Source organism: Scatophagus argus, chromosome 10 (assembly GCF_020382885.2).
Source record: "Scatophagus argus isolate fScaArg1 chromosome 10, fScaArg1.pri, whole genome shotgun sequence".
NCBI classification, from domain to species: domain Eukaryota; kingdom Metazoa; phylum Chordata; class Actinopteri; family Scatophagidae; genus Scatophagus; species Scatophagus argus.
The window spans coordinates 16529255-16542414 of NC_058502.1; the positions used below are offsets into that span (position 1 = coordinate 16529255).

The following is a 13160-nucleotide window of genomic DNA, read 5'->3' on the forward strand; positions in this document are numbered from 1 at the left end:
GTAACCAAATGTGACTATATGAATAAATATATATTCATAAATCTACTGCTGTATAGCATAAGGTATCATATCATATGTAACTGTACCATATTTTGAATTTACTGTATTGTGCCACCTTTTAACAATATTGCATGACATTGCATCATATCCTGCAGCATGTTGTTATGCCATGTTTCTTTCCTGATGTCATATATCATATGTTATGGGATAGTTTATGCATTATTTAAATAGCTTGCATTCATAGTATGGTATGGTATGGCATAACATACTGGTCTGTTCCTCTCTGTAGCTGTGGCTGTCCAGGCTTGGAGCGGATCTGGGAAGCCGACCTAGAAGCATGTCACCTGTTTTTGCGGGGCCTCCAGTTGCGGACTCCCAGCTGCAGTGGAGCCGACATCGAAGACCTCCCTACTGAGGCGGTTTATCCTGCCCCGCCGTGCACCAAAGAAGAAGACTGTGCCATGCTGACTGCGTTAGGAGGGCGCTGGTGTCCCGAGGCCAACTTACAGAACTCAGAGTTCACTAAGGTAACACAGCAGTGTCTTGTTAACCACAAACAATGTATTATTAATTTAGATGCCTGGGCATTCATACCGGAGCCTTGGACAGATTGTGTGCAGTCTGAGATTCAGAATATAAAGAGTATAAAAAGATGCCTTTTTCTGAAGTATGCGTTTCACATCCATCCATTGCCACTTTTTCAGATTCACTTCTTTTTTTAGCTTTTTATTACTGCTGTGTTAAACCCGACCTCATATTAAGGTTTCCTGCTCAGTGAGTTTATCACTTGAGTGGAGAGGACATGTTCAGTCAGTAAAGTCAGCTATTGTGACAATAAAAAAGTCTGTTGACTACAGTTAGATGAGCAGCAGCCTATTAGCACAATTGCTCGAAGGTATTTCTAAACGAGAAAAATGTGGGCGTGAAGGAGGCAACCATTTGGAAACATTTTGGCTTCCTTTCGTTCATTCTACAGAGCACAGAGTTAAGAGTCTGTATCTGCACAATTATGTTCGTTTAGTAAGAATGCATGGCTGTGGTGTCTGTGTGGGTGTGTGTGCATGTGTTTGTGTGAGCACTCTGTGCTGGTTTACCCCACAGTGAGCTGAGGTCCACTGCCTCAGGGCAGAGTCCTACTCATTCTCTCCTCTCCTCACACTTTCCTCCACCCACATAGTCTGACAGTCTCGTCAGAGATAGGAACAAAGCCAGCAGAGCCAGCGTTAATAAAAAATAGCACACTAGCCAGACATGTTTTTTGAGACTGTATTTTTTGGTTTGGTTCACACATTGTGATTTAATGTGTTTTCTGTTTTTTAATAGTACGGTAGTCAAAACTTTACATTTTCAATTTATTTATTTGCATTCACACAATATGAATTAGCTGAACTGCAGTCATCAGTAAATATTTGTCGGTCATCTTTAACTGGTGCTGTTGGCAGAATTTCCACTTACATGTATTAAAACTGGAAGCTGTAGATATTAATGTTTAATAACTCCTTCTATTGTATCCTCTTTACCTTCTGTCACAGTCTTGTTCTGTGCAACCAGAAATATACACTTGGCATTGATGTCTTCTTTCCGTGCCCCGCCTGACTGCATTTAACAAACTGCATGGATCTATTTTCTGCTTTTCTTTCTCCTCCTAAAGCCTGGCCCCTCTTAACATTTCTTCAAGAACTAAAAGGTGAGAAAGCTAACCATTGATCTCCTGCCTCCATCCTATGCTTTATTTTCTGTCCTCTAAGCCAATAACTCTAAAGCTCAGTGTAGCAAAATGTTCTCTGAATTCACCCAAGGATGCAAAAATACATTGCAAAATGCAAAAACACATTTCATAAGCTTCAGATTTTCAGTGTGAATCCTTGATATTTCAGAACATTATTCCAACCCTATCAATTTAGAACTCTTCTCTGGAAATGAGTCACAATTTTGCTTTGAATTTGATCATTTTAATCTATGACAAAGATGGACAAAAACACATTTGTGCTGTAAATCCTCTTTGCAACATTGAACATGAATGCCAACACATTAATGCCCCAACTACCTGGCAAACATGTTTCTCAAAAGAACAAGCACCTTGTAATCTCTTATCAAAGAGATGGGTGGATAACAGCACAATCTGTGGACAGTGTTTTTTTCCCACAGCTCTGTCTTTTTCTACTGGAAACAAACTAGGGCTTCATCTCACCATTATGCTTATTATCAGTTAATGTCTACATTATTTTGACAATTAACTGATTGATCACTTTTTCCATAAACTGTGTAAAAACTCTGAACAAACACAAGCAAAACTCTTATTCTTCTTATTATTTACTTATTATATTATACTTATACTTATACTTATACTTATTACTTATTCTTATTCTTATATATTCGGGCCTTTTACTGTCTTCATGCATATGGAAAATGAAGTTTCTACTTCACCTTTCTGAATATTCAAGGACCCACATATCAAGAATGTCCCGGATTTGGTAGACGCGAGTGTTTTCATCTCAAGGCAGCACACAGAGACAGTCTTAGTCTCTCTTAGAGAGAGAGATAGAATCTTTTATAATTTGGATGCCAAAATACCTTTACAATCTGTACCTTAAAACTCTGTTTGACAGAATATATTTTGCTGTGCGGAGGATGTAATTGGAGAGAGCAAAGACTGTGTGATTGGTTTAAGATTTTAGTGTTTATCTGACCCCAGAAAAGTTATAAATGGTCAGCCTGTGTCTACTGGAGAGTTAAGTTAGGTGTTACACAATTTTTAATAAAGAAAAAAAAAACAATAATTAAAAGTTTGCTGATTATTACCTGTTGTTACCCTTCCTTATTATGTACTTACCCTAAAGCCACAAACAATATGTTAGCATCCAGTAGGTACAGTAATTACCTCCTTCCTTGGTGAAGAATGTACAATTACTCACTTTGTATACTAACAAAGGAAACCTGCAGTACAGATGAGCCAGTTAATCTCTTTTCTCCTTGTCAGTTTTGTTGATGAATAATTACAGCCTTTCCTCGTTATGATGATGCAGCACACATACAGTACACAGCCAACATAATTGCATTTTCAATAATTCATGAGAAGGTTTGTGACTGTGTGGCCTCAACAAATCTTTCCCTTTTGTTTCAGAAATTGGAGGAGTTTTTGTTCTGCATGGAGGATAATCACCCAGAGGTTGGTAATGCTAACACTCTTTCTGTATGGTTGAATGTTATCAGTGTAATTAAAGCGTCAGCTGCATTGATGAGTGGTCTTACTGGGCCACAGGAGAATCAATTAGTTGACCTTAACTTAAACATGACCTCTGTTGCCTTTCTGACTCTCTGATCAATACTGATCTACATGAGAAGCCTTGGTTGCTGTCATGGACTGTCTGGCATTCCCAGATCTTTTTCATTCAGAGGATTTGCTGAGTATGTATTCTCTGTTCAGCGCCTCCCTCTCTTAAATTCATACATTTTCTCATTTACACCTGGCAGATAGAGAACCCTGTACTTGTTATGTGTATATCTTTGAGTCTAATAGATTCCAGTTTAGCAACTTGTCAAAACTTAAACAGAATTACTACACTATCAGAGCCATGACCAATATGGCAGGTCATCAAATTTTTGAATTTTTCCATATGTGAATATGAAGTACTGTGCATGAGAATATAACACTAGTGAGAGCAGGGCTTCATAGAGTTTGGAGGATGCCTTTCCAAAATCAAAAATTCAAGAGCAAAACTATGAGGAATGGATTGAGCAGTGTTTATCCTATTTAAACCTGCAACCTACAGTCGTAGCTTAACCAAGTGATACTTCCAAGGCAACCACCAGAAACTCATTATCTGAGATAGTGCTGCATTTGTCAGACACATCAGCTGGTCCTGAGAGCCGTTTTTTTAAAAAACACAAGTCAACTCTGAAAACACAGAAAAAATCAGCCATCTCACAGAGTTCATGTTAACTTAATTAGCTAGTCAGTCACGGTGCAGCTGATTAAAATTTGCTTATGACAGCTATTTCACCTCGACACTGGTTAGAAATGAGAAACCTGCTTTTTGTAAGCCCAGGTGTAAAGTCAAGGTTTCAAAGAATTAACAAAAATCTCCATGGATAATCTGCCACTGTTATGATAAGCTGCAAACGTGCTGTGTGAGAATTAAAGCTTGACAAGCCACAGTAGCCTGACTAAGGCTGGAAGTTTATGCTCATGCACAAGGTGTGTATATGACAGTGACCTGTAACTTAACTATGTATCCTTCTATCTAGCTGACATTAAAGTATGACTGAGTCAAATGATATGTTGGCTGTTAAATGGTGCTAGTGTCTTTGTCTTGATAGTGTTGAGATAGCACTATGGAGGATCTGGATTCTCTGCCTAGCAGAGCGTCTGACCTCTTTCTCCTTTCCATAATGACTTTAAGTAAATGATTTCCACTTAGCTGCTGCCAAGCTGCTGCCCTGCTGCCACAATGGAGATTGATTGGTGTGTGTGCATGTGTGCAAGTGTGTGCTCTAGCACCACTCTTTTTTCTTCTAATCTCTGCTAATTGTTCTTTTATCCTTTCAAGGTCCTTACATTCCCTCTTCATACTGACCCACACTACCAAACAAGAATAGAGACATTATTAAATTGAAATGTTGGTGGCTTTTGATTGGATTTGTTAGTAGTTTTTTGTTTATGCCATTCCTGTCACAATTGTGTTGATTGCTGTGTCACAGTTCAACACAATTGTATACTGTAGCTACTATATACTTATTGTCTTGGTATACTGTGACACTGCAGTCAGTTTACAAAAAGTACATGCATTTTTCCACTTCAGACATTTTTTTCAGAGATTACGCTGCCACTTTTAACCGATTTACTTTTTATTTTCCAAGGTATTCCCAAAGGTCTCAATGTTTTTGGGCTGTATCCTTATATACAGTATGCTGTTTTAGGAGCAAGTATTATTTTTCGAAAAGCTGTGGAGAATTGTGCATTGTTGGACAGCAGTGTGCCCCAACAGCACACTAAAAAACTGAATCTGTATCCCAATTTTACCTCACATTCAAATACTGACAAAATTACACTCAAAATTGCCATCATGCAGACTAAAAAAACTGTTTTGAGATTGTTAGGACTGATAGACACTCTCGACGGGTGCAAAACATTAAAGTAAATTTCGGATGGTTATGAGACAGTCCCAGGAAGATCTTGTAAAACAAAAAAGTATTAATAAAAATATTAAATATTTCTCTCTTTGAAAAAAAACAAAAAGGAAGTATAGGGATCCATTCACACCTGCCTCATTTGGACCAGTTATTTGGAAATCCGTTGTATTTCACCACCAGATTTGATTCATTTGGGAATATGTGAACACAGCAGTCACATGGATGAGAGAGGATGGTCTGCACTTGCCTTTACTCAATCTCTGAAGCAGTTTGTTAGCATCCAGAATTTAAATGATTCTACCATCCCAAACAGCTGGCCTGTTCATTGCCTGATGGGACATTGTTTCACACTGGTGCAGCTATCTAATAAAGGTTGTTGGTGGTAAACATCAGAGCCCATCTCTGACAGCAAAGACTTGAGGCAGTCTTCTAATACGAAGCTTCAGGATATTGTTTCATAGTTGCAGTCTAGTTGCTCGCTGGAAGTGGATGTTTGGTTCATTTAATGAACATTGGTATTGCTATTAATCACATAAGCACAAAACAATTACAACAATATTCCTGTAAATATTTCTGACCAATGAGCGAACAGCTTGCTCGCATGTGGCCTTTGTTTACTACTTCTGGACCATGCATGAGTGTTTCCACATGAACACAAACAAACCAAGGCACAAAATTCGTCACTGAATTGGAACAAAGCAAACACCCAAAGTTTTTTTTTTGAGTCTACATACTTACTTCTTGGAGTATATTTTATTTAGCCACTTTTCCACTATGAAATTGTATCAAGTACAGAACTGGGACACTACAGACTAACACCTCATTCTGTCACTGCACATATGTGTAGATGATTGATTATCTTTGAAACTCATCGTATTTATTATTATTTGAAAAGTAACTTACTAACAAGGTACCAGGAACAGTTATCAGCTGTAACAATGACACAAGTTAAGACACAAGTTCATCATCTCAAGAGTTAATTTCCTTGTGAAGTTAAAAAGAATCCATCTGTTCTATCATCTGTACAAGCAATTATTACCTTTAGTGCAACACCAGTGCAATATTATTGCTTTGGGTGTTTATCCTGAGTACACACTGAAAAACATGCTCAGTTACCTGCTGCTTCTCATTGATTATCGCTTAAATAACCATACCTACGATTAAGAATAAGAAAACCTTTATTTGTCCGACAAAGGGGAATTTACAGACCTTGTAAAAAATTGTATACCTGTGTATACATGAGACTGAATATTTATCAACTAATTTTCTACATAACTTTATAAAGTTCATGCCTCTGCAGTCTGCTTTATTTTAACTTTTGGTCTCATAACTTTAGCCCCACAACAGTCTTAAACATGCAACTTGAAGTGTTGTTAAAATCTCATTTGCCAAGTTTTCTTGAGTGTCAAAGGCACAGGTAACTATGGTAACTATGGGTGATTTCTTTTGATTTGTTCACGACCAGGAGCACCATAACATATTTAGAATGGCCCTAACAGTTTCTTGAAGGGTTCGTGTAACAACCTGTCAGGGATGTTTTCAACAGTGTCATTCTGTAAAGTGAACTTTTGTTTTCCCCCCAGTGGTTGTATTGACTTTGCAAATGCTGACTGGAAGCTGGAAAGTATAGAATCAATCAGCTGCACAAACAAAGGGCTCTTATCTTGACAACAAACGGCTTGGAGAATCTATAAGATGACTGTCTCCCTCCTTGTTGCAGAAGTTCCAGTGTCACATAAGATGAAGCCTGAGGACAGAGCTGTTTTAGTGAATGCTTGTTCATTTAAGTGCCCCACACACAAAACATGATGTTTTCTTTAGCTCCTTTGCCCTGTGGGATGTTCTGCCTTTAAGTCTTACTTAATTCCTTAATTGCATCAGGGATGACTTGCACATATCGTCGTGCCTCAGGCCTGCTGTTGTTGTACACTTCTTTTGGGATGTTACATCATCCAGAGAAGAAGTGCTATTCCAGGACACAGACCAGAGACACAACTTTCAAGTGATTGTTCTGACACCTCTGAGCTGCAGGGAGTTGATATTTCCTACCTGCAGCTATGAGTCAGATTTCTATGTGCTGTTTGAGGAGAACACTGGTGTCTGCGTGCATGTGTGTATGTCTGTTTGCTTGAAGGGAGCGTGTGTACTCTCGCATGTGTGCTTATGTTCTCTGTGCTTGATAAGTGTGAAGAAACTAGGACATGATGTCTGCAAAGGGGTGTGTTCTAATTACGGCCAGCTCTACCTTCTGAATGCTCTGCCCCACTGCACCCTGGTCTTCCACCAACCTGACATTCCCACCACACTCTAATACACGCTCAGTCTCGCAACATCCTCAGGTCATCTGCAGATACGCCTCTCAGTGTTGTCAGCGCAGCCCCCCTGTGGTGTATGCTGTGTAGAGGATGACCACAGCGCTTTACCAAACAAAGATCTTGGCAGTCTGCTATTCTCCACTTCAAATCAGTAAATGGTTGAAACATCAAAGATTTAATGTGATAGAGATTAAATGAGTCTCAGAAACTCTGAAACGCTCCGTGTCGAGCTCAGACTCATGGTTATACGTGTCACCATCGGGCTCAGGCAGAACTCAGACGCAGAGAAAGTGGATAATAAAGCTGACTTTATTAAGTAAAAGCAGCCTGGTGATACCTCATACAGAGTGTCAAATCAAAAGGCTAGGAAACTACCTGAGCACGTCTTCAACACGAAGACGCACAACAATGAAATCTATAAATCTCTGAAGAGAGATAACTAAAGACCTATGAAAAATTACAAATGAAATATACATTAGTCACTAAAACTAAGAATCATCCAACAGGAGGCAAATAACTAAAGGAAGAAAAGATCTACAAGTAACCAAAAATCACTCTGAATGCAGAGAAGAAACTAGCTACTAAATAAATTTAAGAAGGAACTAAAAGTCACTCCTACAGAGGAAAAGGAAAACAAATGAATAAATCCTAATCTCTGAAACTTACAACACAAAATCACTCTAGTGCAGAAGCAAAAGAAAGGAAAGAAGCTCAAAGCACAGACAAAACACACTGGCACAAGACAAGGGAAACGCAGACTATTTGAACACATGGAGGTAATGAGGGACAGGTGGATACAATCGGGTAATCGAGGAGACAATCAGATTGAAGACACATGAGGAAGGGCAAGTGACCTGAAACGAGAGGAGAGTTACTTTTCAAAATAAAGCAGGAAATCACGAGACATAAATTCAAAACAAGACAATACCTCACCGCGGTGTGACAATATGAGCACATATGCCATCATTATTAAAATTAAGATTAAAGAAAGAATGAAACAGCTCAAGTCAAGAAATGTCCTAAGATGCTTGTGTAACAGCAACCATTTAATGTGAGCCTCTACAACCAGTCAATTATAAATTCAGTTAATGAATTCTTATTATTCTCTTATTCAATTACACATACTGACTGGTCTTGGATGTAAAAGAGATTTAGTATGTCACCAGTCTGCAGTAGCTTCTTTATTTGTTTGATGGTAGATATGAGATTAGGCTAGTAACACATTAATGCTGCAAGTGTTAACTCTGTACTGTTCAACATCAAGTCAATTCTAATCACAAGTTTGATTATTGTCTTTTGAGATATGACAGCAGTTGTATGAGTTAACACTAACAGCTGAAATGCAGGACGCAGTATTTTTGGAGCTCGATCCAGACAAGAGACTCATGATGACTCTGCTTCTGGTGTGTCAATGCTGTACTCACAAAGGGTCCACCTTCAGACCCTTATGTGTGTTGCAGTAATATATACTTGAGTGAACTCTCAAATACCTGCGCGTTGTGATGGCAATAAATGATAATGCTAATGTTCCAATGTTGTTTTGCCAAGTGATGAATTTGTTATACCAGTATTATTGCTAAATAGACATATTTTATTGTTAATTTTCAATATCAGACACATATATTTAAATCATTGCAGCTTCACTTGTTGATCCTCCCTTCCTCTCCTTATCCATCATTTCATTCCCTGTTTCCTTTACCTGCTAGGACGGGTGCAGCGAGCCTGAGGCTGCAGACCTGACGGAGCGCTGTGAGCTGATCAGTGACAGGTTAATGACCTTGGAAGATGAATTGCAGACAGCCATACTGAACCGGGATCAGGCCCTCACCCATATCCTTTCATGGCTCTCTAAATATACATATATCATATAAATCATATGTTATTTGTGTGTGTGTGTGTGTTTCTGTCTGTGTCCATCCATCTTAAGAACCCAGTTTCCTTGAGGCCTTCGAGCTCTCAAAAGGACACGTCCAAACTACCTTTAGGCTGGCTGATGCTCAATGACTTTACCTTTCGAGGAAATAAAAAAAATCAGACTGCTTTATCTGACATTATGGGTCCATTCAGGGAGGGAATTGAAGATAAACTGGGATCAGAGGATTTTTCTTGACAGGTTGGACGTGCCAACTGGAAAATGAAATGGTAAAAGTCCAAGCAAGGTTATTAGAGGGTCCTCCACACGGGCTGCCAGTCACCATGGCTGAGATTAAGGCTGGCTGACAGGGGCAGCGCCATCACAGATAGAGGAATGTCACTGTAATGACTGCGCTTCTGTCATATTTTAATGTCCATCTTCCTGCTGACCCTCCCCTTCCCTCCTCCCGTCCCTTCCTCCGTCTGCCCACTTCCACCTGCTGGTATCTGGCTTGGAGGAAATTACAATATCCATGATAATGACTCAAATGAAACTGTTGAAGCTGATTACAGGTCACAATACATCATTTTCCGCGCTAATTAGAAAGCTGATTGGAAATAGATTAGTGTGTTTTTCTCGCTCCACTTTTCCACTCTACACCGTGGGCTTATTAAGAGATAGAAAAGGCAATATTTCAACAAGGGGGTGAAGAAAATTTGCCACCTAACCTGCTGTTTTTTTTTTATTTATTTAGTGTCATGCCTCATTTCTCCTCTTTTGAACACAAGCTGCCAGAAATACTTTACTAACCTGATGAAGATGTTTATTTAGTTTTATGACCTCTAAAAGCTGCATTTTATGCAGCACATCCTTCACTCTCAGTTGAAGGGAGGCCAGACTGTTTTCGCATCTTATTAGAGATTCATGTCCCCTGCTGTGCTGTCAGGGGTCAGTGCAGGCTCCTCCACTGTGTGCATGATATCAATGCAGCCTGGCAGTCGCAGATAGACACAGATTGGCCTGCTTCCCTCCACATCTCTGTTTTTGTGTCCTTACATGTCATTCATTTCAGCCTTTTAAAGTCAATGCACTCATGCAAAAGCACCGTGGACACTTGAGGACACTGAAAATGCAGGACAATATTATTGTTGGGTTGCAGAAATTGAACAGATACAGAACTGGGGATGGTGCTGCAGTTGCCATAGTGACAGGAAGATCAAACCTTCATTCTCCGAGGGTCTTAATTGAGTCCCTGCTCTCAATACAAGGAGGTGGATGGATGACCACAGAGACTGGAACTGAAAAAGAGAGATGGATAGGCAAAATAATCTGAGTCTGAGGCTTGTCTTAAAGGTCTTCAACATAATTCTGAACTCCACCATCCCATTTGGACCGTGTTACTTTTAAAGTCCTGTCGAACCTTCTGCAGTATTCATGAAAAGCTCTTTAATGGCTGGTTAATTATGAATGAGTCCAATCTGTGTCCATTCAGACAGTAAAACGAGCCATCAGGCCCCATCTGCCATCAAAACCATCCCTTTGATTTGCCACTTAAGCTGGACACTCACACGATTAATTTGAGTTTCTAAGCAGGTTAAACAATCCCCCCACTGATGACAGCGTCTATCCCGTTTCATCCATGGTTTATGAATAATTTAGCTGGGCAGTCTGTTTGCTTGGGTCCCCACACTGCCACCCAGCTCCACAGACAAGATGAGCTCATGAATAGTGAATTGGATGGGGTTAAATTGGGTATGACTTGATGATCTGTCCCAGTAATCCGTGCGGTGGCCAAATTGGATATTGATGACTTCATCAGGTTATGGCTGTCCGCTGCTGTTACCATTAACCATCCAGGAGCCACAAGTGGCACATTTGTCCCGCTATTTGTCTGCTAGCATGCATTTTATTTACATATTAATATGTAATTCTCAGTTTGTGTCTGCAGCGCTGAATTTTTCCTTAACTCACAGTGCACAGTCATTAGAAAGGGAGGTTCAGGAAGTAAAAGCCACTTTACAAACCATGTTCACACAGCTCAAAGAGGAAGAAGAAGAGGAAGAGGATGGGAGTGAGCTACAGGATGATGATCTCATGAAAAATGAGACTGAGGAAGAAGAAGAAGAAGAGGAAGAGGAGGAAGAAGAGGACCAGTACTTCAGTGACAGCTGGGGTATTTGAAATGGATGCGTGCAGTGTTTTATGACCACTCGCACACAGACCGTCTCTCTGAGAGCCTGACCTCAGCTTTGCAGTAGGAGTGACCCTATATCCATTTACTGTAAAGCCTCGCTCAAAGGGCTTTAAACCAGCCTCTGTGGTACTGCTGAAAGTTTTCAGTACAAAGCCTTAGAAAGTCTGTAAGATTTAATCCATCTACAAATGGAAAAAAAAAAAACCATATGAAGGATTTTGATATAAATGTAAAATATAAGACACTTTAGCGCACACTGAAGAAGTTTTTCAAATCTTGCCACCTTAAATTTAACCAGGGAAAAAGTGCCTTAGGCCACATAGCCAACATACAGTACGTTTCAGTTATGTGTTATTTGGATGCAGGCTTTCTTATCATGTGCTCCAATCGCTAAGCAATGAGGTGATATGTTTTTTTATTTTATTTTATTTTTTTTTTGGTTTTACCGTACAAACATTAACAGTTATATGTGATCATTTGGGTAACTGAGGCTTTTCGGTTGAGTTACAGTTGAGACTGTGTAACTTTGATGAACAACAGCAACTTGTGGCCGCAGTCAGTGAATTGAGTCAGTAATACAGGTACACAGGAATATCTAAAGTATTTGGTATTATTAGCTACAGCTCCATCCACCATCAGTTGTAGTAAAGCTGAACCACTGAAGTGGATTGAACTGAGCAAGCATGTTATAATGTGTTACTACTTCTTTCAAAAGTTGCATAGTCCCACTTTAAAATTCAGTGACTAAAAGCATAACAAAGCCAACCAAACTGAAGTTGAAAAATTGCTCCCGACAACCATATGATTGAGTGGACAATCTGAACATCTTTTACTGATACAGTTTTGCGCGATTAAATGCTTAATTTTTAGGTCAGCTGACCACTTTTCACTTTTGTGTGTTTTTCTGTACGATTGGAATTCAGTTATATGTTTTATATGTAATTTTTTCCATGAAGTAACTAATTTGTGGTGCTGCAGAATATGAGCTAACTTAAACACTTTATTATTTTCTCTGTGTGGAAAATGCAATATTTAGATTTTTTTCTCCTTGTCTTAAAGCAGTCTGTGCTCTGTATATTAATATACATGCGTCACAATAGTCAAATTGTGACTTGTGCATGTAAGGAATATTGAGGCTAAAAGATTTGTATTTGCGACTGCTGTTTGTTTTTTCAAAAATTATTTTATCTGCGACTGATTATGTGTTGTTTTTATTTTATGTCAGCTCAGAAGATTCTTGTCCATTCCACCAGGTGGGTGTCACCTGATTTTTGCCAGAAGCATTTTCATATTTTCACCGATTAATCAGTTTTTGAAATTTACTGTGCAGCTTGAATATGCTGTATCATATTTTATATTTATTCCTTAAAGTGTCTCACTAATTACAGCATGCACCATTCAACCTAATGCTGTGTCCTGCTATTTTCTTCTCGTATTGACAGCCTCTCTGGTGATTTTCCCTCATATAGGATGTGCAGGCATGCAGCCAGGCAAATGAGGGTAGAAGTGACATGTAGGAGATATCAATACGGTAATAAAGGTCCTCTAGTGAGGCCTTTAGGGGATACATGGGCCTCTATTGTTATCTTGTGTCAGCAGCGGCGGTGTGGCTAATTGGGAGGCAGCCTCACAAAGGACATGGCTGGGAAATGGGATGGTGTTG

The 13160-nt window shown here is 39.3% G+C and overlaps 1 protein-coding gene across 2 annotated transcripts in view; it reads left to right on the forward strand.

Annotated features, from left to right (window-relative positions):
* disc1 (DISC1 scaffold protein) overlaps window positions 1–12904 on the forward strand; it is a 42267-nt gene extending 29363 nt beyond the window's left edge. For both annotated transcript variants that reach the window (XM_046401683.1, XM_046401684.1), the window contains exons 11-14: window positions 290–527; window positions 3125–3169; window positions 9155–9278; window positions 11282–12904. In XM_046401683.1, the coding sequence (XP_046257639.1) occupies window positions 290–527; window positions 3125–3169; window positions 9155–9278; window positions 11282–11484 (610 nt within the window). In that variant the 3' untranslated portion in view covers window positions 11485–12904. The remainder of the gene's footprint in view (window positions 1–289; window positions 528–3124; window positions 3170–9154; window positions 9279–11281) is intronic.
* Window positions 12905–13160: the final 256 nt, after the last annotated feature.